This window comes from Mesoplodon mirus (genome assembly GCF_964341445.2).
Source record: "Mesoplodon mirus genome assembly, chromosome: 15".
In the NCBI taxonomy this organism is placed as follows: Eukaryota; Metazoa; Chordata; class Mammalia; order Artiodactyla; family Ziphiidae; genus Mesoplodon; species Mesoplodon mirus.
In genome coordinates, this window is record NC_138991.1 from 57,037,085 (window position 1) to 57,061,626 (window position 24,542).

At 50.9% G+C, this 24,542-nt stretch overlaps 1 protein-coding gene across 2 annotated transcripts; it reads right to left on the reverse strand.

Annotated features, from left to right (window-relative positions):
• Positions 1 to 96: 96 nt before the first annotated feature.
• On the reverse strand, positions 97 to 18,772 carry NUBP1 (NUBP iron-sulfur cluster assembly factor 1, cytosolic). Of its 2 annotated transcripts, none has more exons than XM_082645650.1 (11): positions 18,690 to 18,772; positions 18,507 to 18,611; positions 16,704 to 16,837; positions 10,232 to 10,300; positions 8,020 to 8,052; positions 7,341 to 7,431; positions 6,534 to 6,688; positions 4,653 to 4,763; positions 4,300 to 4,399; positions 1,084 to 1,167; positions 97 to 383 (listed from the first exon to the last, which is right to left on the reverse strand). In XM_082645650.1, exons 1-11 carry the CDS (start codon positions 18,706 to 18,708, stop codon positions 325 to 327), a joined length of 960 nt encoding a protein of 319 aa, XP_082501776.1. In that variant the 5' UTR covers positions 18,709 to 18,772; the 3' UTR covers positions 97 to 324. The 2 variants fall into 2 exon arrangements, with proteins under 2 accessions (XP_082501776.1, XP_082501775.1); XM_082645649.1 differs by having other exon boundaries at positions 4,300 to 4,402.
• Between the last annotated feature and the right edge of the window lie 5,770 nt (positions 18,773 to 24,542).

The window sequence follows — 24,542 nt, forward strand, 5'->3', positions numbered from 1 at the left end:
CTCAAGTGAGAAGTTCTGTAATGGAACAGCTTCTGACAGAGAAGAAAATTCCATGACCCACAAGCCGCTGGTTTTTTACATGAAGAAGGCCTTGGGGCAGAGGTTTGAGATGTTTTTATTTTTAAAACGGCACATCTGTAAAGAATGCCCTTTACATATGTTCTAAAGAAAAGTGTACAAATGTTAGATGATTAAAGTGTCTCTGAAAAAGTGGCTTCACACCATGCCTGGGGCTGGTCCCTCTCTGCCTGTGACCCCTGCTCTGTCACCCAGCTGGTCAGGTGCGATGGGACGTGCTGCTTGTGTTCCTAACGTCCTCCTGTTTCAGGAGCCTACGAGGTTCTCCCCTTTTGGCTGACGCAGACTACAGAACTCCTGGATTCCTGGAAAACAAGACAGCAGGCGAGGAAGCAGTGGCGGCTCTTGGTGGCCCTGCCCTGTGCTGGCGAGGCCGCGTCTAGATGGGGTGGAGTCCCCAGGTGGCTTAATTCTCCCAATAGTCCCATTTCGGCTGATGCCCTGAATCTCTGAAAGTGAGCCCAATACTGCCCACTGCCCATCTGTGGTTATAACCACAATCCCGGAAATGATGTGATTTACCCTAAACACCATTTCACTAGGTCAAAAGAACTCAGCCACAAACCGGGAGCCTAAAGCTTTAACTACTGCCAACACCTCTGCCTTAAATTCAACGCCTCTGACGGCTGCCTGTTGTTGACTGAATCAGGCCTGCACATGGGTTTGGTGTGGCTCACTATGCTTTTTTTTTCTTCTTTATTTCTTTTTATAGCTTTATTGAGGTGTATTTCCTATACCATAAACTTCACCATGTTTTTTAAACTATGACTTAGTTCACAACACTGATGTACCGGAAGATTTTTCAAGACTCCTGGCTTCCTGGGCTGATGGAGTCATCCCAGACCTCACTACCCCCGTGTCCCCACCAAAGCTGTGTGGCCACTTATGGCTGCAGTGACATTTATGACCTGAATGGGACCTTCTCACACCTAGCCCACTCTGCTCATTTATGTCACTTCCTGGCCCCGTGCCATCTGGATTCACAAGATTCACTGAAACACTTACTCTGAACTATACTTCTGTAGGCTAAAGTGGCTGGTGAATCCGGTGCTTCAACCAAAAAAGACTGTCCTTTGTCGCAACTCTTACCTTAAAAAAACAAAGGAAAGAAAATCCATGAAGAAAGCACAGTGGTGATGTGAACCTGGGGCTCTTTGTGTGCCCGTGACACTGAAGATCGAGCCCACCTCACTTGTAATGAAGATCAAAGCTGAGACAGAATGTTGGGGTCTCGAGGACCTCACCTGCCCCCCCTCCATCCAGCAGGGACCCTGGCTAGCGTTTCCTTGCAGCTCTGACCTGTACCTGGCTGATGGTGTTTAGTGTGTGTGCCTGCGAGTCATCTGGGTCATGCGCAGCAAATGCAGGTTCCGGGGCCCCCATCGTGATCAGATACAGCAGCTCCTAGGCAGGCCCAGGAACCTGCATTTAAAAGACCAATTCGTTCTTTCAGTAAAAAGATAATGAAGGCACACGGTAAGAGTATGGAATACAAAAGGTTATACCGTGAAGAATGAGTTCAAAGGAGGCTACCAGTGTTTCAAGTATCCTTCTAGAAATATATGCATATATATACATATACACACTCGTGTATTTAAAAAAAATGCTTGGGAGTGTATGACACACATATTCTGCCCATTGCTTTCTCCACATGTAATTTTATCTCGAAGGTCACTCAAGGTTGGCATCAATCCATCTGCTCTGTGTACGGCAGTGCCTCCTCGGGACACACAGGTGGTCTCGCATCCAGGTGAGCGTGGGGCGGGACCCTGGGCACACGGCGTGCTCCCCTACCGTCTGGTCCTGGGGAGACCCTGCTGCCGGCTCCTCTGCCCCCGGCCCCCCTGCTGGAGAAGCAGGATCAGTGATTCCACGACCCACAGCCGCTCCCCAGCCTCCTGGGGGGATCCTGGCCAGGCCAACCGTGGAGCAGTCGTTGCCTCAGCTCCCCAGAATGTTGCCCGGTGGGACAGGGACACCCGAGATGGGGGGCAGAGTGGGCCCCCATGTGGCCCGGGCACCGTGAACTGTGGCGGAAGCAGCTAGGGAAGCCTCCGAGTTCACGGTCGCTGGACCGGGTCTGGGAAGTCACAGGTCCCACAACAGGCTCGTGGGGCCACTTCCTTCTGATTTTCATCCAGCGTCCTCTCACTCCTCGTCCTCCCTTCCCCAGAGGACCTGCCTGTCCCCTTACAAATGCGCTCTGGTCGGTTCCCCATCTCCACAAACCTCCCCCTCTCCTGCCTGTCGCCTGCAGGCGGCACCCCTTGGGCACAGCCCTGTCCAAGGCTCCCCTCGTGGCCCTCCTTCCATTCGTGTAGCCCCCGGCAGTGGCTCCATCACCATCCCCACCTCGCAGGTGCGGCCTGAGGTTCAGCGCCTGGCAAGGACCCGCCGGAGCCCACAGCCAGCACTGGGGCAGTGCAGATCTAGGCCAGGGCACCTGGCCCCAGACGTGCTTCCGTGTGACCCTCAGGCGTGCGGGGCTGGGGAGGCCGAGGATCACGGCGCCAGAGCCCAGCCGCTCCTCTGCCGCACGTTCCCACAGGGGCTGAGCGCGTCCTTCGCGGCCTCTTGTCTGTTCCTGGTAACATGGCTGTTCCCTCACTGGACAAAAGCGGCTCCGGAAGGTCACAGCGGCCTCACTTGGCCCTGCCCGCCTCGCCGTAGCATGTCACGGCATTAACTGCCTGTCCTTTCCGACGCCGGCCCAGCTCTCTGCAGCTACAACCAGAGGTGAGGTCTGGGGACATGTACCTTGTCACACGGGACTGTGCCTGCCAGACGGCACTGAATCAGAGGCTGCGCCAGGCCGCCTCTCCTGTAAGCTGCTCTAAGGACTAAGGCGGCAGCACCGCCTGGAGCGGATGGCGGTGACCGCTCAGGCTGCCTCCGCTCACCGTCCCCGACAAGCTCACGTGGGCCGCCCGCCTCCGGAGGCCTGTGAGGGGAGGTACCTGCTCCTACGCCCCAGAGGGAAGCTCTGGTCAATGCGAAGACAGTTTACAGCAGTGGGGAAGGCTGGAAAAGCAGCCGAGTTCTCTGTTTCTCGGGGAAACCACATACCAGAAGCGCTGCTGGGCATGGAAACAAGCGAGGTGCGCTCTCCGGAGCTGCCCCCCAGGACCCCTGGGCTTCTCGGGGGCTCTTCCCGTCCACCTCCTCAAGGCAGGCCTCCTCCAAGCTGCGCTCTCAGCCCCTCCTCTCTGCACCTCCCACCCCCCGTCGCAGGCACGTCCCCCTCCACTCCTGACCTCTCTCCCCAGCCCACTGACCAAGCCGAGGCCTCGCCCGCCTCCACACAGCCCCAGGAGGGAGCGGGCCAGTCCTCGGTGCCGTCCCCGTCTCCCCGGTGGCTCCCACTGGGCAGCACGGACGTCCGTGTCACCCCTCAAATCCTGGCACTTTCCCTCTCTGTGTCGCCCTCTCCCTGGCAATGCGCAGGCCCCAGTCCAGCCCTGACCTCCTCTCCGTTCTCCTGCAGCGCCGCTGCCACGGCCTCGGCCTCGGCCTCAGGTGCCCACGGCGCCCGTGCTCCCGAGGCTCTCACTTCCTAACAACCGGGGCCCAAGCCCCGTCAGTCTCTGTCGGCTTCCCTCAAGCCTGGGCACCTGTGTAACCTCACTGTCCCACTTCCTCATGGGGTGTGGGTCACACCTAACCTCAGCAAGGTCAACTCCTGCTACTGTGGGGAAACAAATCTGGCGGTGGGTGTCCTCACCGCTCCACTCAGCGAGCCGACGCCCCGCAGTGAGTGTGGGGTGGAGGTGGGGTCCCCGGAGGACTCTGGCACTCAAGAGAGGAACGTGACCCCCAGAGGCAGGCCAGCGACTTCCCCTCACGCTCACCGAGGGAAGCCGGGCACAAGGAGGGCTGCGCTGGGCTTCCCTGTACACTGGACATGCGGGGCACCTTCCTCGGGAGTCTCCAAGGCTAATTCTGTACCCGACTTTCAGTCAGAACCTAAGTCCTGTGTAAGAGAAGACTTGAAGGCACGCCCCTTGCCACCTCCCCAGGTCACCCCCAGCCCGGCCCGGCCCCTTAGTGACTTCCTTTCCTCCTGCCTCCCTGCACCGGAGTCTCCCTAACCAGTCTCTCCTCTCCTCTGCAGGCCCCTCCCGCCGCCCCAAAGTTCTCCTGCTCCCTCGGCTACGCGCCGCCACGCGTCTCACTACTCCTCTCAGCTGGAGGGTGTGCAGCCTCCACCGGGGACTCACCCACCTATGCGCGGATCCAGAGGCACTTTGCCGAGAAGCGGGACCTTCAGGTCCTGGCACATGACCTCCGCACCCCCAGTCGTGGGCGGGAATATCTGAGACTCCTTCTGGGAGGCAAATTAAAGGGGGAGGAATCCTGATTTCATTTCAGAATCATACGAATGGACCACATTTTAAAGCAACTTAAAAAAAATGGCTATTTTGAATGTGAAAAGAATTTTCATTAAATCAGCAACAGAGGGTTTTAACTGATTCCGCTTCCCAACGCGATGGGGAAAATAGAAACGGTTTCCCAGAGACCCACCCCTACGATTTCCTCAGGCGTGGAGGACAGGACCTGGTTGGCCGTACTCTCACCTGGCACTTGGGGCAGATGAAGCCGCTCATGTTCTCCACCACCCCGATGATGGGCAGCTTCACCTTGTGGCAGAAGTTGATCTCTTTCCGGACGTCCTGGAGCGACACCTCCTGTCAAGGTTCAAGAAGTCCAGTTATGTCAAAGTCAAAGCATAAAAAGAGAACATCCATGTGGTGGAGGGATGGCTGCAGGGCCGTGGCATCACCACCGTGAAGTGTTAGAGACCATGCCCCGTGTTCCGTATTTGTCTCGTGCCGACCACGTGTGAGCCCTGTTCCAGGTGCTACTTACTTCCCACAAACCTCAAAGGATAAACCTGAACAGGCAAGTGTCCAATGTACAACGAATCTACAGGAAAGTGACCCTTTAACACACCTCCGTGTTCCACTTTCCCGTCAGTGTACTGGGCTGAGCCCGAGTGGGCCCAGCTTTCCAGGTCACGGACAGCCTGTGGGCTCGCCTGGCTGCCTATTTTCATAAGTAAAGTTCTTCTGGAACACAGCCCGGCCCACTCTTCTGCGTAGTATCTCGGGCCGCTTTCGCCCCACAATGGTACAGCTAAAGGGCCGTGACAGAGACCGTGTGACCCGAAAAGCCTGAAACAGTTACTCTCCAGTCCTTCACAGAAAAAGTACACCAACCTCTGATCCTGGTTATCATGAACCCAAGCAACTTTATGCACAAAAAGAAAGTAAGGACTATTACCAGGTTTGGATCCCTTCAAGTTCACTTCTGGACTCTGAATGTGTATCTTACAGCGTGAGGACTGTGGATAATCAGGGCTTAGTATCCACCCCAGTCCCCCATTTAATTTTACTGCAGACACGTGTCCAAGGGTTGTCTGCTGTCAAATATGGCTACTCCTTAACATTTGTGGCTTTAACGGTCACAGGCCTTCAAAGGGTCCTGGCTTTGAGTCCTCTATTCTCCTGAGGCCCACGTTTGGCCCCCTTTGAGGCTGGGGTACAGACGGAAGGGCATTTAGCTAGAAAGTAAATGGCTGTTACTAAGCGTCTCACCTCAGTGCAGCTGTGATTCTCTCCCTGGTATCCTCTACAAGCCCTGCTTTGTCAAAAATGACCCCCCAGAAACTAACACACTACTGTAAAGCAATTATACTCCAATAAAGATGTTATAATTTAAAAAAAATGCAGTTCTCACAAAAAAAGAAAAAGAAAAATGACCCCTAAAGAAAGCCAGCTGCTGGATGTGCAGGGCTCCGAGAAAGTGGGCATCCCCAGCCTGAAGTCACGTTTTCTAGAGAAGTTACATACAGAGGTGCACAAACATGGGGCGTCCCCCCAGGCTTCCTGGAGAAGGGCCGGCATCTGCTCGGTCCGCTCCCCTCCTCCTGAACCCAAGGGGACTCTCTTTCCTTTCACAGTAAACATGGTATCAGAGAGGCCATCCTTGTGTCAACTCGATTGTTGCTGTTGCTTTAGACTTGACTTTTGGAGCGGTTTTAGGTTCATAGAAAGCACAGAGTTCCCATGTGCCCCTGCCCCATGTGGAAAGCCCTGCCCACTGTCAGCACCCGCATCAGAGCGGACGTCCCCACTCCACTGTTCTCATAGGTCATTTCTTTGGGACCTACTCTTGAGAGCACTGCTGGTCTAAGGGTGGGCCCCAGCCTCTCTTTAAAAATTCAGTAGGAAACATTCCTAACGACAAATTCGTCTTCTCTCCAGCGCCATCCTCGGGCCAGGCGCCCCTGACCCCCACCCCCGCCCCTGCCACCTAATGCCTCCCTGTCCGCTGACAGTGGCTGGACCGAAGAGAAACGTAAGGTTTCTGCGGATCCCAGTCAGGGTGTGCTGAAGAGCCCAGGGTCTCGGGCCATCGGAGAAAGAGACCTTCCGGGGTGGGGGGCCCTGGCACACCTGCGGCGTGGTGATGATGACCGCCCCATCGATGTGCGCGGCGGCCAGGTACTGCACAGCCGAGAGGTGTTCGTCCGACGTCCCGGGTGGGGTGTCCACGATGAGATAGTCCACCTCGCCCCAGTCCACGTCTCGGAGGAATTGCTTGATCATGCCTGCAGGGAGAAGCCGCGGGGATGCCTCCTCTCTCCCGTCCTCTGACTCTCTTTACAGAAGCACAGCTCGTGACCTTTATGTACGGATCACCTGTGCTCTCAATCAGTGGTGTTTGGTAACGTCTGGGACACGTCTGCCTGTCAGTGACTAGGGTGGGAGTTCTACTCGCCTCTGGCACACAGAGGCCAGGGTACTACTAAGCCCCGGTGACGTGGAGGACAGCCCACCCTCCCCAAACAAGGAATTATCTGGCTCAGAACGCCAACAGCACCGAGGCTGAGGAAGCTTGCCCAGATGGGCGCTTTCGCATCATCACCTGCAGCCTCAATGCCTAGTCAACCCGCTACTGATGTCACCTCACATACTTCTCTCTTTGACACAAATAAGAACACAAACCACCTTAGGAATAATTTCAGGGTTAGGTAGATTTTCAGGAGAGAAAAACCCTAATAGATTTTTAAAATTATAACATTTTATTAAATAAAATTGGTATTTCTGTTGGCTCTCTTCAACCAGTGAAGAGGCAACCAGATGCATAAAAATAATACTCTATGAAGCCCAGCAGGATGAGCCTGAGGCCATCCTGACAGGACGGGATGCAATTCTGCCCTTGGAAGGACGTGATAAGAGACAGAAAGCAGAGTGGCAAACCATTTTTCTTTGGTCCCCTCCAGATAACGGCATCATCGGGGCTGCTGAGCAAGAAACCCACCGACATCACCCCCAAGTTGTCTTCCAGGAACTAGAAAGGATGACGCAAGAAAGATTTTACTTAAAACCACAGTGCAAGGCACTTCCCTGTCTTTTGTCTGAGCTCTGGCTGAGAAAAATTGGGGGGGACAAAATTACTGTGTGATCTGTGAGTATATTCACTCTCTGAATCCTTAAATCTTTTCTTTTTTCGAAAAAAATCATTTAAAAAAAGGTTACCATATTGGGGGGGATTGAAAGAGTCACCATACAGCCCTATGCGGCAATGATGGTGAACTCAGCTGAAATAAACAAACCTCGTCTCCTTTACTATCTTAACCTGGGTTGGCAAACTATGGCCCCACTTCTGGTTTTGTATAAAGTTTTATTGGAAAACGGCCACGGTCATTCATTTGCTTATCACTACTTTCCAGCCATGACGGTGGCAACTGTATGGCCCACAAACTGGAAATATTTACTCTCTGAGCCTTTACAGAAAAAGTGTGCCAATCCCAGGTTGGAACTGGATTCCCTGTGCCTAGGAAAGTGCCTCAATAAATATCTGTTGACGATAAAGAGTTACAACCCTTTATGTACACATACGACAAGAGATCCTGAAGAAAAGGGGGTCAGCACTCACCACTGGAGACCAGCCCGAGCCACTCTGGTGAACCTGCAGGAACAGAAGCCCACACTTATTTGTGAGAAATTATACGCCCTGGTCACGCTTCTCTCGCAGACAAAGTTTACGCAGTAAGAAGGCAGTTTTATAAATTACAATTCATTGTCTTAAATGCTACCACTAAATTCTTAATAGGGGGTGAACAGAGCGGGGTCAGGGGCTGGGTTATGGATGATAGAATTCATTTGCTTTTTCCCTCCCAGGTTGGGTTATTTGGCAACTGCTTAGATATCTATCTGGTCAGGGGACCGATGTTACCGGAGTCCGAATATAATTTGGGATATTTTAAAAGTGTGACAGAAATCAGTTGGGGGTTGCTGAGAAGATGCAGGTAACTGGAGCAGCGAGGCGGTCTCTGTACAAGTCCAGGAGTGGAGGGATGACCTTTAGTGAAACCGGAGACACAGAACCCTCCCATCAGTGGTGTGAACTTCAGGGCTGAGCTGCTGCCCCCGGGGGACAACGACTGGGGAAGTGGTGTCAGCGGGAAGCTTGGGCTACTTCAAGACCCCAGACCCTTTCCTCGCAGTAGGTGTTCACTAACTGCCAGGGTTCAAGTCCGCATCGACGCTTTACTATGAAACAGGAACTTACGCAACTTCCAACCACACATCAACCTTAGATTTACAGTTCAAGTAACGCTGGACCCAAAACAGAAAGCCCATTTTTCCTGATGAATTCTTACTTTTTTAAACAGTCTTTTGAGATATAATTCACATACCACACAACTCACCCATTTAAACCGTACAATTAAATGGCTTCAGGATATTCACAGAATTGTACATCCATCGCCACAATCAACCTTAGAACACTTTCGTTACTCTTAGAAGAGACCCTGCACCCCCTAAGTGTCACCCCCGATCCCCACACTTCCCCCCAGTCCTAGGTGACCACGGATCTACTGTGTCTACAGATGTGCCTGCTGCCGACATTTCACAGAATTGCAATCAGATAACATGGGGTCCTTTGTCACCGGCTTTGAAGTCATACTTAAAGAAAACACCCATTGATTCCTATTACTACTAACTCTCGAAGTCACTGGTTTTGAAAGAGGGGTAAACACGATGTTCCAAAAGCACAGGAGGAGAAAACAGTAGAACTTCTGTTTTCTGTCACCATTTAAAAGTTTCCATGTTTACAACTACCTGTGTCCTGGCCCAGTGAGTAGTACACGCACGTGACTCACGGTAACGGACCCCTGTGCTGGGGGCACGTGCTCCAGAGCTCGCTGCTCGCCAGTACGTGCTCAGAACTGTGATTCCTGCTGCTTCCCAGCGCGGCAGAAGCAAGTCCCAAGCCCTGAGCAGGGTCCCCAAGGACTGGCTCCATCTGCCTCTGGCTACTCTCTGCCACCCCGTCACTCTGCCCCGTCCCCGTGGGCCGCTTTGCTGAGGACACGAGGACACTCCTGCACGCGCTCCCCATCCCAGCGCACCCTTCTCTGGGTTCTCTGAGCAGGGTGCCCTTGACCACCCCCTCCCGAAGAGCAGCTCCCCTGGCCGCCCTGCCCTGCCGTCCGTCCCCTTACCCTGCTTAGTGTCCTATTACCACCTGCCCCTCCCACAAGGGTAGGGTCTTTATCTGCCTTGTTCTCCTCTGAACCTCAGCACCCAGCGTTTCAGTAAAGAATGTATGGATCCCAACACCCCAGGAAAAGCCTAGTCCTCCAGCCGGGCTTCAATGCACCCCGCAGGGGAACCCTTTCTCAGATGGCTCTGTGCCACCTAGAAGGGAGGGAGAGCACGTGCTGCTCCACCCCCGCCCGCATTCTTCGCCTGCCTCGCAGTCTCACTTCCCCTCTGGTGACCACAGGAGCAGAAATATTCCCTTGCTTCCAGAGTACAGAACCCTAGCCAGCCCTGGTCTAGCCAGGGCTAAGTTTCTGTGTCTGACTTCTGCATTTGACGTATTGTTTCCCTTCCCTTCTAAGAAGGCATTGAAACTAACAATTCTCAGAAGGTTTGGATGAACTTAACTATAATCCACACCGCCCCCAAACTCACGGCTGTTGTTAAAAGGAGACAGGTGGTCTAGTGAACATTTACCTGATCTCGTCACGTCCAGGTAAAAAGGCATGGGCTCCGCTGACCCCCTGGCTTAGGGTTAGAGGCTTGGCGCTATAGTTTACCGTAAGAAAATACTTCCCTGCGTTTTTTCTTGTCACTATTACCTGTTCTCCTTCCAATCCCATGATCTTGGGAATCGACGGCCCGCATATATCAATGTCTAGAAGAGCCACCTGAGGAAAAGAGGAGACGTGATATCAGCAGATGTACAATCCTCCAGATGTGCACAATCGGGAGGGGACGGGGTTCCAGGAAAAGGAGGGAGGGGAGAAGGTGAAGAAAAACTGGGTTGAACTTGGACCGAGCGGAATCTCATGAGGGAGAGTTACAGCATTTATCTTCTGGGCCACAGAGACACAGACGAAACTCCTAACAAGAACCTGCAAAGTGGACTTCCCTGGTGGCGCAGTGGTTGAGAGTCCGCCTGCCGATGCAGGGGACACGGGTTCGCGCCCCGGTCCGGGAAGATCCCACATGCCGCAGAGTGGCTGCGCCCGTGAGCCATGACCCCTGAGCCTGCGTGTCCGGAGCCTGTGCTCCGCAACGGGAGAGGCCACAACAGTGAGAGGCCCGCGGACCGCAAAAAAAAAAAAAAAAAAAAAAAAAAAAAAGAACCTGCAAAGTACACCAACACCCCCGGCGCTCCGCCCACGCCCCTGCTGCACCCCAGCCACCCTCAGTATGGCCTATTTTCAGGCTGATCCAGGGTATCAGGTCGCTTGACGATTCAGGCCCAGCCACTGTTTACGTGGCCCTTACCATGTATTGGGGGGGGGTGGGGTGTGTGTGTGTGTGTGTGTGTGTGTGTGTGTGTGTGTGTGTGTGTGTGTGCGCGCGCGCACGCGCGCCTGTCTGTGTGTTTGGGATCATTATCTCTGCTTTACAGAAGAGGAAACTGAGGTTCAGAGAGGCCCAGAGACTTGTTCAACGAGCAAGAAGCAGAGCTGGGACATGAACTGAGGTCTCTGGACTCCAACGCCAGGGCTCTTCCCACTACCCCGGGGGCCTGGCGAGGAGGGCCAGAGTGGACCCTCTAGCTGAGCTCTGACCAAGCCGTTTTCCTGTGATGCTGAAGGTTAATGATGGCTTAGGCTCAACTTCTAAAAAAGAACGTGAAAATAAGGAAATCTACAGAAGTTCTTTGCTAGTGATACGTGCAGCTTTGGATGACTCCTCCTACCCCCAACGCCCTGCTTTCCCCATCTGGTTCGTGAAAAGGTCTGAAACAGCCTTCAGAAACCTTCTAAGGAGCAGGGCCGTGTTCATCTTGAAAGCTCTCACATCTTAGATCCAAAGTAGAGCACCTCTGGGTAACTTCTAACTTGCCCCAAGTTAGTTTCTTGCTTTCCTCTTCAATCCTCTAGACAACCTCCTATGATCCTCACATGACTTCACACCAGGTCAGGAAAGCGGTTCCTTCATACACTGGATAGTCGTTTGCCTCACGCGCCCTCTGCTGGACCTCAAGAAGAATGCAACAGAACAACGCTCACCCTGAAGACCCATCAGGGTGAAGACCTCATCCTGAAGACCTGACTTCCTTGGCCTTCTTGATGCTTCAGGCTGATGTGTGGTTAATGATCCAGACGTTTTACATCAGAGCCTCACAACCTGGGAAATTATACCATCGCTACGACCCTAACGGAGACTTTCGTCAATAATCTCGAGTTTCTAGCCACTTGGTCTAGAAAATCTCGCTCTCTTTTGGGAACAGTTTAATCAGTTTCCTTTTGAGGAATTACACCCCCTCTTCCACACAACCAAGTGGGTATCTTGAGTGAAATGATACAAGAAAGAGATCACATGCACTCGGTCTGCGGTGGAACCTGAAAGGGCTGTGGCACATTCCTGCTACCCAGCTCTCCAGCGGCCGTGTCCTGCCCCCTTCAGACATTCTGCTGATCCTGCCGCTACCCCCATATCCATCCAATTAATTCCCTTTCTGCCCCAGTTACACCAGAGAACCCCAGCTGGAAGAAACACGCCTGCATTAATCCTCACAGGGTCTGTGGAAGGTGCTAGAAGACTGATGGGAAGAGGAGGCTTTGCCACACCCTCTCCCAGCTAGAAAGTGGTGGAGTGGGTGCTGCAGGGCTGTCAGGATCCACAGCATTCCCTATCCAGCGCCACTTAAGAAGAGGTCACGGGAAGCGGGCTCAGTACTAACGCCTGGCACTCTGAGGCTGTGTCACCTCGCACAAGCTGCTTCTCCTCCCCGATCTGTCTGAGCTTCTGATCTGCGAAATCAGTGTTTCAGGAGATCATTAGGCTCCTTCCAGCCCTCGAGTCTACAAGCCCCCGAGAGGGCCTCAGACACTATAGCCTGGACCTTTTAATGACACAGCTTGCCTTTCAGCTCACAGGGCAGGATGATAAGCTGGGACCTGACGGGAGCTGCTGACTCTTGCGGTGGGAAGAAGGCACGTGATTCTTGGATGTCTCACAGCTCAGGTCTGCGCCATAGAGGCTCCTCCTCCTCCCTTCGCCCCAACCTGCACATTCCCCAGCCTACCTGTGATTAGTCAGGGGCTACCCTGCGAATCAGGCCCTCTGCAAACCACCAGACACCTGCCTAACCAAGTGCTATCATGGAACAGCCTTGCTTGCAGTCAGTAATGAGCTGCCACCAGGCGGCAGGCAGAAAAGGACAGGGCGGTCCTCACCATCCTGCTGAATTTAGGGCAGGGAGGGGTGTGAGCTGCTTGACTTTAGTCAACAAGACACTCGGTGTGTACTCTGTGCCCATGCCAGGCACCCTTTGGAGACAGTGATGTTTTCTGTCACCAGTAGGTCTGCCTGAGGGGAGACAGACTTTCTTAAGTGCTGACTTTTTTTTTTTTTTGGCGATACGCGGGCCTCTCACTGTTGTGGCCTCTCCCGTTGCGGAGCACAGGCTCCGGATGCGCAGGCTCAGCGGCCATGGCTCTCGGGCCCAGCCGCTCCGCGGCATGTGGGATCCTCCTGGACCGGGACACGAACCCGTGTCCCCTGAATCGACAGGCGGACTCTCAACCACTGCGCCACCAGGGAAGCCCTTTTTGTTTTTAAGCACCACTGCAAGAAAAAAAATCCAGCTCATCTAGCCATGTTTCCACACAGCTGGTGAGCTTCCCTTCAGTCTACTGCAAAGTTTCAACGTGTGCACAGTGGGACTTCAGAACGTAACAACACAGAAGCGTGATTCTATGTAAACAGCTGTCTATTCAAAAGTGGTTCCTTGTAGCTGGCCTGGTTAAAGCACATCTCCAGACAGCTGTTTAAGAAAATGCCTGACAGCTTCTGAAAGCAAAGATTATTCTGGGTAACATGGATCATCGCAGAAAACAGATTTCTTGGCTGACCAACTGGCCAATACAAACTTGACCCTCAGACTGCAAAAGATTGTTGACTAACAGAAAAACAGATGGGCAAGTATATTTGAACCTGCTGGGCACTGGACTCTGGGTGGGCTATAAACTCATTATCACCAAAGCAGAAACAGTCTTCACCCCTCCATATTCTATCAGGGACATTTATTGAGCACTTCCTATTCATCCGGCATCGTGTTAAGCATTTTACAGTTACCTGCATCATCTCACTCGGTCCTGAGTCCCATTTTACAGATGAGAAAACTGAGGCAGAGACAGTCTGATAACCTGCCCAAGGTCACAGCAGTGGTATCGGCGGCACTGGGATGTGATCGTGGGCAGACCGACTCCAGAGCCTGTGTTCTTGGCCACCACGCTAGACTGCACCCACCTCCTGCCCCAAACGCTCAGCTAGACTTCTGACCCTCCCTCTGCTCCAAGAGTTGGAGGCCCTGCTGCTCCATTTGTTCCTGCCGTTGGTTCCAGCACTGCCCTGGTTGTGTCCTCGTGGCCTCTCATGGAGACAAGAGCAACAACTCCCGCTGGTTTACCGTCACCCTCTGACGACACTCGATCACACACTTGGCTGCTGCTATAGCAACCCTCAAACCATGCCTCTTTCCCGCTGGAACATCTTCCCAGGGTGTTAAAGCCTCCCAGGTCTGCCTCAGGCTGAGCCTCACCCTCGGCCCCTCTGCTGCAGCAGCAGCAGCCCTGCCTGCCCAGCCCTGTCTGCCCCGGCGGCCCCGGCGGTCCCAGCTCTGCGCCTCTGCCTCCACCTCCTCCCGCCACATCCCATCAGCCACCATCAGAGTCCAAGGCCGCCTTCTCCCACGAGCCTGCCCAGCTGTCCCCTGCCAGTCACTTCTCCCTTTCCCCAGATGCCTAGAGCACATCTTGGGTAACAGATACCAGATTCCAGAGAAGCCCACGTCAGTCATGTAGGCCAACAAAAGCAGCTCCACACGTCATAAAATGATCCGAAGAGAAATGAGTAATAAGCAGGGTTCAGAGCCCTAGTGAGAGAAACACCAAGCTTTACAGGTCTCCTAGCCCAGCCTCTGCACTGTCCCAAGAAGGCCACGGCCTCCCCAAGGTTTCAATCCTCCCCCAAAGAAGTTCTTCCCCAGCCAGCACTAGTGTTTCTGGAGCTACAAACCAAACCAGGGGCCGGCAAACTACAACCCAGGGGCCAAACCCAGAAGCCACCTGTTTCTGTACAGCCCATAGCTAAGAATGGCTATTACATTTTTAGAGTTGGGGGAAAAAAAAACCAAAAGAATACATTTATTTCACGACAGCATGAAAATTATGAAATTCAAATTATGTGAAATTCAAAGTTTTATTAGAACACAGCCACACTCATTTGTTCACAGGTTGTCTATGGCTGCTTTCATGTTCAAGGGAAGAACTGAATAGTTGCTACAGAAACTGTATAGCATACAAAGCCTAAAATATTTACCATCTGTTCTTTATATAAAAAGTCTGCTGACCCCTGAAGTAAACTCTACTTTCTTAACCCAACGATTTAAAAAAAATATATTCCTGGAGCCTTTGGTGAGGTATCTGAGAGGCCACTGTTTATCTGTGTGTGTGTTGGGGGGGGGTGCGCACGCACACACACGCTCAAACGCTCAAGCATATTGAGGGCAGGTCGGAATGGTGGGCTTGATCCCCCTGCCCACGGTAGCTACCTTTACTGGGTTTTTTTGTGGAGGAAATAAAGCCTTTATTTTATTAAGAATTTAGGGTGCTATTTCACACTGGAATAGAACGGTTTATCTCACACAAGTAGAAAATATGAAATTTATCCAGTTATTAGAGTTTAAAAAAGAATAACTGGCAATATGTGGCAGTTTTGAAATGTCAATATTAAATTAAACATACCTTTACACTCCCCACTAGCACTATCTTAAAAAAAAAAAAAGCCAAACAAAAGTGAAAGGTCATTTGCCAGTTATACATGTGAACTGAAAGTTAGCCCTTATTTATATAAAAATAAATTTCAACATTCAAAATGCACAAAGACAAAACCTAATTTTCAAAAACATATCAGTGTATGGAAAGAAGGCACGCATCAAGACCAAGAAAAGAACTGGAGTGGTTGGGAATGGCTTTCAACATGAACACAATGAAATTGTTTCCACGTTACACGGAACTCCTCTGCAGGCCCCAAACAGCACTCTGACGGAAAAACAGCAGAGCTCGTGATCCACACAGAGCGCGTGGTGGGCTCTCTCACCCGGTGTACACACAGTACCAACACACAAGTCCTCACCACGGCTTGTATTTCAGGGCGCAACGTGCTGGGCAGTGGCGTCTAAGGGACACCGACGATTCTCTAGCAGTTCTGGTATGTATATATGTATTGTTTTTCAATTAGAATTGTGAACATAATTTCATTTTGGCAAAACCAAATGGTAGAACGTGTTCTGTGTTAAAAAAAACAAAACAAAACAACCCCACAGCATTCATGGTTTCATTAGGTATAAAATTGTAATCGAAGTGAATATTGGGATCATTTCCTAAGATCAGTGCAAAACCATCATGAGTCCCAATGAATAACCTGTGTTTTTTAAATCACAGGTACTGCAAATTTCCATTTGATCTTTTTGGTAAAAGTAATTTTTTTCTTCCTCACCCTACCACACCTTTTATTAAAGCTGAAATCCTGAGAGCAGTACTGGGGAATTTGAGTTTTCAAGCTCCTCTGTGTACGTGGGTGTAAGTGAATGGCCTAGTGCAGGGGTTGGCAAGCGTTTTCTTCAAGGGCCAAATGGAAAGTATTTTAGGCTTTGTGGGCAAAATCAAGGATTCAGAAGTACTAATGTAACACTGTAAAAGCAACCATTTATAAATGTAAAAACCATTCATAGCTCACAGGCCATAAAAAGACAGGAGATGGGCTGGATTTGACCACAGGCTATCGTTGGTAGACCCCTGACCTAGAAAAAGGCAGAAGGGGTTCATAAAGAGAAAGAAGCCTGAACTTAACATAATAAATAATCAGCAAGCCAAGAGAGAGAGTACACCTGCTAGCCATGTTCATGGCTAGAGAATCCAATGAAATATTCATTTCATTGCTCGACTGCCTTGCATTTCCTCATTCTCTCTGGAGGGATCTAGATTCCAAAGAGGCCAGATAAACTGACACTAACGAATCAGCTCCCTAGGAGCCATCATGAGCCCTAAGACACGAGCCTCTCCCAGTTTTCCCTTAAGGTCCCACCTGTGTGTTTTCATCTTCCGCTAGGCTGTGGGCCAGGTGGGCACTGAATGTGCTTTTCCCAACGCCGCCTTTCCCAGACAACACCAAGATCTTGTGTTTCACGGTCTTCATTTTTTCTTTGATTTCCTCTATGGCTGCAAAGAAAGCAATTCAGATGACCAAGCCCCTGACTCAATCTTTTTTTATTTTTTAAAAATATTTATTGGAGTATAGTTGATTTACAATGTTGTGTTAGTTTCAGGTGTACAGCAAAGTGAATCAGTTATATATATATCCACTCTTTTTTAGATTCTTTTCCCACATAGGCCATTACAGAGTATTGAGTAGAGTTCTCTGTGCTATACAGTGGGTCCTTATTAGTCATCTATTTTATATATAGTAGTGTGTATATGTCAATCCCAATCTCCCAATTTATCCCTCCCCTTCCTTTCCCCCACGGTAACCATAAGTTTGTTTTCTCTATTTCTCATTTGTGACTCTATTTCTGTTTTGTAAATAAGTTCATTTGTACCATGTTTTTAGATTCTACATATAAGCGATATCATATGATATTTGTGCCTCTCTGAATGTCACTCTTCCAACGGGCTGGAAGGAGCTAAGTCCTTGGGCTATTTCAAGGGATCGTGAGTGAAACAGCACCTCATCAATGGTAGTAATAAGTGCTACCAAAAAACCCCAAACCAAAACCAAACAAAACAAAACCCAAGGCTACGAGTACATCTGACATTTCCGTATTTATCGGTTTGTTTGTCTCACCTACTAGAATAATAAAGTCCATGAAGGGGGGAACTCTGAAGTGTTCACACTATATTCCCAGTTCCAGAACAGAGCTTTCAATACAGCAATGATTCCCAATCTGCGGGCAAACCCCACCAGGGCACATCTGGCAATGTCTCGGGATATTTTTGATTGTCACAGGAAGGAGTGTTGCTGGCATGTAGTGGGTAGAGGCCAGGGATGCTGCTAAATGTTCAGGGCAGAGAAACAGGGCAGACATCCCCACCACAAAGAATTATCCAACCCTGAGGGTCAGTAGTGCCAAGAGTGAGAAACGGACAAATTGCAGGCACTTAGTTACCTGTCACTGATAACTATCACTATTACACATTTACTATGCTTTCAATATTTCATCCTAGTTCAAATCCCTAAAACAACACTGTAACTATTTCTCCCCCATTTTTGATGAGGAAACAGAGGCTCAGAGAGGTTAAGGCTTTTTAATCACCTCATCTGTCTCATTCATAGCTGTATCCCCAGCACAGAGCACTGTGCCTGCAAGTGATCAATAAATACTTCTGTTGAATTACTGGGAGAATCGCTCCTCAAAAGGAAGGAAATTTTGTCCAAAGAAAACAGCTGGCGGAGCTAGGATTTAAGCCTAAGCTCCTGTCATCAAAGTTCATATCCTATTTCCTCTGGTGCCGGCCTCCTCCCAACCACTTCCAGTTACTGTCACTCAAACCGCTGGTCCCACCCCTCACCTCCCACGACTTTCTTCCATGCCCCGCCCCTCCTGAGACCCCTTTTGACAGCACGCCAGTCACGGGTTCAGGCTCCGCCCCACCCCGCCAATTTTCTCCTCTCCTAGCCTTTTAAAAGCCCTGACCCTCTGGGCCCCGCTCCTGTCACTCATCCCTCAAGTCCTGCCCCTTATCCTGAAGACAACTCCACGACCCGCCTCCTCTGGGCCCCTGCCCCTCATCCTTAAGGCCCCTATCCCAACACCATCCACACCCCGCCCACGTCCCGCCTCTTCCAGGACAGCGCTTCTCACTTCCCGTTGAAGCCTTGCCCCTTCCTCACCCGGGTCCGGAGCGGCACCAGCTCCAGAAGCGCAGAGTCCCTGGTTGGGGCACCCCTGACATGAGGCCCCTCGACCTGCTTGGGCGCTGCCGACCCCGGGACAGTCTGCACGGAGACAAGATCACAGTTAGAGTGACTCCTGTCCTTTCAGGCCCGCCCCCCACGCCCCCTCCGCGCGCTCACCGTGAGGCACCTCCTCCATCCCGCTGCCTTGGACGCGTACGCGGTCACCGGAAACCGCCGTTACGTATTTCCGCCTAGTGGCGCCCAATCTGACCCTCTAGCTGCGCGAAATCGTGTCTCGAAAGAGGGCTGTGCGCACGCGCGAACCTTCTAATGGTAGTTTGGGGCTGTTCTCTTTCTGTTCATTTTAAAACTGAGTTGCAGATATCTATCATAAATACTTCAGCATGTATCTCCTAGGATCAAACACTTTGTCCTACATGACTTCAATACCATTTTCATATCCGAGATTTAACATTAATGCAAAACTGTTAGCTAATATTCACTTTGTATTCAGATTAAGGAAGAGCCCCCTGCTCCCCCAACCCCCCTTGATTAGAGTCAAGGATTTTTTAAAAATTAATTAATTAATTAATTTTATTTTGGGCCCCCTTGGGTCTTCGTTGCTGTGCACGGGCTTTCTCTAGTTGCGGTGAGCAGGGGCTACTCTTCGTTGTGATGTGCGGGCTTCTCATTTCAGTGGCTTCTCTTGTTGCAGAGCCTGGGCTCTAGGTGCGCGGCCTTCAGTAGTTGTGGCACATGGGCTTAGTTGCTCCGTGCCTAAGCCCTGGTCCGGGAAGATCTGCCCTGGTCCGGGAAGATGTGGGATCTTCCCGGACCAGGGCTCGAACCCGTGTCCCCTTCAGTGGCAGGCAGATTCTTAACCACTGCGTCACCAGGGAAGTCCCCAGATTAAAGTTTTTAGCAGAATGCACTTACAGTTGTGTCACAGCAGGAAGCACGTAATGCCAGTTGGTTCCATTATTGGTGATGTGAGGGCTTGATCACTTGATAAAGGTGGCGTGTGTCCTGTTTCTCCAGGGAATGGCACCATTTTCCATTTGTAATTAATACAGACTCTCTGGGGAGACACACTGAGATCATATGAATATCCTGTTCTCGATCAGCCTTCACTCAGTGGTTTTAACATCCTTCTTGCCTGGATCAGTTACATAGGTGTTTGCAAAATTGTGCTTTTCCCCAGTCCTTATCCTTATCTCAATTAATTAATTGGCATTCCTCAGTAAATAAGTTTCCCTCCCGCCCTTTTTTTGAGAATCACTATGGACTCATGGGTTTTTAAAAAATTCTGTATTTCATAATAAATTATCATTATTCCTTATGGTCAATTTTTCCCCAAAATGTGGCCAGTGAAGCCTCGTCAAGCTTCTGTTTCTTGGACATTAATCAAACCCCTCTGAGCACTTTTCTTGCTTTCTGACAATAAGATGTTCCACGCTCTCCTATTTTCTTTGCTACAGCTATTTCTCCAAGGACCCCTGGTTGCTTTTCCTGGAGAATTGTCTTTAGATACCATCCAAGATGTGGATGCTATTTACTCATTGTTACTGGAGTATCATTGCTTACAGGTTTGGGACAAATTTTAATGAGTGAACAAACTTTCCCCAGCCTCAGACACTAAGGATATAGAAACTCATTAACAATAATGTATCAGTTGCCTATCCCTGCCACCGATTATAGCTAGCATTTGTGGAATGCTTACTATTTGCCAGCTATTACCTGGTGCTTTTATGTGAATTACCTAATTTATGCTCTTCATCAATCCTGTCCTCTAGGTCCTACTATCTCTATTTTTGGATGAGAAAACTGCCTTTCACAATGATTAAACTACTTTCCCAAGGTCACACAGATAATAGCGAGGGAGTCAGACTGATGAACTTCGGCTGTCTGGCCCCGGAGCCTGAACTCTCATCCATAACATATCGCTAGATCAGCTAGCGATACCAAACTGATCTAGTTCCTGTCTTCCTGGAGCCCAACTTGGTTGGGACAACAGATACTGAAGCCCGTAACTGTAATGTGATAAGTGCTACGACAGAAGAGGATCAGAGTGATAGGGGTCAGGAAAGAATTCCTGAGTAGGAGACTCCCAGATTGGGGCAGGGTAGGGTGGAGGCAAGTAGTGTTTCAAACTGAGCAAACAGCCTGAGCAAAGCCTGGAGGTCAGAGGAGTTCCCTAATGAGGCAGGGAGTATTGTGATTTCTGTTTTGCAGGTCAGAAGACTGGGTCACAGAGAATGACTTGCCCAGGGTCTTAGGGCCAGTAAGTGGCAGAGCTGGGACTCCAACAAAGTCTGGTATAGGGCCTGGGCTTTTAAGCACTCTGCTGTACACTGGGAGGCAGGATGCAAGTTATGCTCCTTTCACTGAGGCTCAGAGAGCCTTGCCCAGGGTCTCACAGCCAGCAGGCTCCACTGAATTCTTCTGAGCACAGGCTCTTTTTCTCCCAGTCACACTGCAGAAGCCTCAGGCCAGCCCACTTCAGGTGTTCCTTCCTGATGTCCCCTAAGACATTTCCTGCACGTTCCCCCTAGCTGTTTTCAGCGGCAGGGCCACTTCAGAGCTCTTTTGTCCCTAACTACACAGGGCTCTCCCACTCAGCACTCAGTGGGTCTTTGCTCAGTGGCAGGGAGGAAAAAGCCTACTGCTCTTCAGCCTTCCCCTCTCTACTCACTCCTATCCACAAGGCTGTAAGCATGATGGTGAAATCAAACAAACCTCTCAGCTTTGCTCCAGGTCTCTCTCCTACTCTCCCAGCCAAACTCCTGTCTCACCTGGGATGGAACTTTCCACCTGTTGTATTTGGGAGCAGAAGGGTGGGAGCCAGGTGGCAAATCAGATTCCCAGGCCCATCCCTGACCTCCTGACTCAGAAACTGGAGGGCTGGGCCAGGGAATCTGTATCTTCACATTCCCACAGGATAGTAATTACATCCACTAAAGTCTGAGAACCACTTCTTACGACGAGCACTCCTCTAGACTGTTCTTGGCCCACTTTTAGTCACACTTTCCACATCCTCCCCACCATGAGCAGCTTTATGTCCACAGCATCCCCCGTTATTCCATATGAAACATTCCCCAGTCTCCAGCCCCTATTTCTCCCTAAGTTCAGACACATGTATCTCAGTGGATGCTTATTGGATTTTACTGCACTGATGTCCTATGAACATAAAACTCATGTCCACAACTTTCTCCTCAAACCGGTTCCTACCTCTGGAGTTCTCATCTCAGAGACTGACACCACCACTGCTGAAGAACTCAAGTCATCAATCTGAGCACCAGCCTTGCTTAGTTGTCTCCATCTCCCCTGTATCAGTTATCAATTGCTGTGTAACAAATTACCCCAATACCTAGTAGTTAAGACGACAATGGTTTATTATTTCTCATGACTCCTCTGGTTTTATCCAGGATCACTCATGTGGCTTCATTCAGGCAGGAGTTGACTAGAAAATCTAAGACTCTCACTTGTGTCTGCCTGGATTTCCCCACCATGTGGCCTCTCATCATTCAGTGGTCCACCCTGAGCACCTTTCCATTGCAGCTGGGCACGGCTGAGAACTGGCACAGGGTCACTCTCTCATTCTGTTGGTCAGAGCAAGTCACAAGAGCAGCCCAGGTTCAAGGGGTGGGGAAACAGACACCATGTCTTGATGGGTGGAGTGGCAGGCGGGTACAGAGATGGGGGTAAGTATTGGCGGCCACTGTTGGAGACATCCGTGGTATCTCCCTTTACAGCCAATCATCAAGTCCTGTAGCTTCCCCAGTGGGGGGCTGTGGTGGCCTGGCTGCACAAGTGGCTTGATTCTTTGCCCCCCCTTTATCTGTGCCCTTTGCTATCTAGCTTCGCAGTACATTCTGTTCTACCCTTGACTCTGGGCTCAGGCATGTGACTTAGTTTGCTAATGAGATGTTAGCAAACGGGATCTAAGAAAAACCTCATAAAAGCCCTTGCCTGTTTTCACTTCCCTCTCCTGCCCCTCTGCCATGGCTGTGAGGATATCTCTGGCCTAGCCTGATAAAGGTAAGACATGGAGATGAGCCGAGCACCCCCTCCCCAGTGGTCCCAGCCAAGGCCATCCCAAACCAGTGACCCTGGGACACACAGGACCAAGAACTGTAGACCCACAGACGACAACAGATGTATGAGTGAGTCCAGCTGAGTCCACAAGAGCCACCCAGCCAACCCAAAGACTCATGAGCTAAATAAACACTGCTCTAAACCACTGTGTTTGGGGTGGTGACATACAAGCCCCAGGCCACGACTTCCATCATCCCTACTGCTTGGCTCAGGCCTTTGTCCTCCTGGGCCTGCAATAGTTTCTGTATCAGGCCAGGCTATGCTGCCAGACAAACATCCCCCAGGCTGCACAGGCTCAAAGCAGCAAAGTTTATTTTATTTGTTTTTTTTAATTTTTATTTTTTGCGGTACGCGGGCCTCTCACTGTTGTGGCCTCTCCCGTTGCAGAGCACAGGCTCCGGACATGCAGGCTCAGCGGCCATGGCTTATGGGCCCAGCCACTCCGCAGCATGTGGGATCCTCCCGGACCAGGGCACGAACCCATGTCCCCTGCATCGGCAGGCGGACTCCCAACCACTGCGCCACCAGGAAAGCCCAGCAAGGTTTATTTTTTGCTCCTGTTCATATACAGCTTCATCGGCAGAGGCCCCTGCTCACTGTAGCTCAGGGATACAGACAGAGGCACTGTCATCTTACGTTGCAGCCATCTGAACACTAGCCTTCAAAGGTGGAAAGTGTGAATTGTACGCTGCTGCTTAAATGCGTCCCCCCAGACGTGACACCTATTTGCTCACTTTCCCCTGGCAAGATTGAGTCCCATGGTCATACCCAGAGAGGCATAGGGAGTGGGCCCTGGACTGTCCCCTGTAGTTCCTCACAGGGTTTCTCTGCTCCTGACCTTTCCCCACGCAGATCACACGGTGTTGCTCTGCTGCTCTTAAACCTTCAATGGCTCCCTATGGCCCACAGGCTAACATCCAATCTTCGCATGGTTTTCAGTGGTCTTGGAGACCATCTGACCACTCCAGGCTCATTTCTTTCTTTTCTTTTTTTAAAAAAAATATCTTTATTGGAGTATAACTGCTTTACAATGGTGTGCTAGTATCTGCTGTACAACAAAGTGAATCAGTTATACATAAACATATATCCCCATCCAGGCTCATTTCTTGCCCTGGGCCAGTGTGAAGGCTGGGCACTAACCACTGAACAGCTAGCACTTCCCCGGGGACCCCAGCCCATTACTCTGTTGCTCACAGAGGTCCTTCCGCCAGGAATGTCCCCGCTGCCCGCCCCTCCCCCAGCCCTTGCCTGTCCGGCCATTACCCAATCCCCCGTGAGAGACCTCTGAGCACCCTTTTCTCACAGATGCTGTTCCTGGCCTGTGGAAGCAACTGGTTCTCCTTTCTCGAGTACAGCGTGTTCCAAAAGTCTGAGCCAAGTTTTCTCCTTTAGGAACTTTTGAAGCATGAACAAAATTACAAAAACTGGCATTTGAAAGTTTACATTTCCTTCACATTTATTTCGCCTCCTGAGTTTGAAACAATAGACTTTAAATTTTTATTTCAGTCCCTCTGATGGCAGATGGCCATGATGACTAAAACAACAAAATGAAAATTTAGGGAGTTCCCTGGTGGCCGAGTAGTTAGGATTCTGGGCTCTCGCTGCCGGGGCCTGGGTTCATTCCCCGTTCGGGGAACTGAGATCCTGCAAGCTGTGTGGCATGGCCAAAAAGAAACACCAAAATTAAAGTTGAAAAACGTGCTGTTGTAGATTCAAATAGCTAAGTTTTTAAATGATTAAAAAAATAAGTTTGTAGGGGATTCCCTGGTGGCACAGTGGTTGGGAGTCCGCCTGCCGATGCAGGGGACGCGGGTTCGTGCCCCGGTCCAGGAGGATTCCACATGCCGCGGAGCGGCTGGGCCCGTGAGCCATGGCCGCTGAGCCTGCGCGTCCGGACCCTGTGCTCTGCAACAGGAGAGGCCACAACAGTGAGAG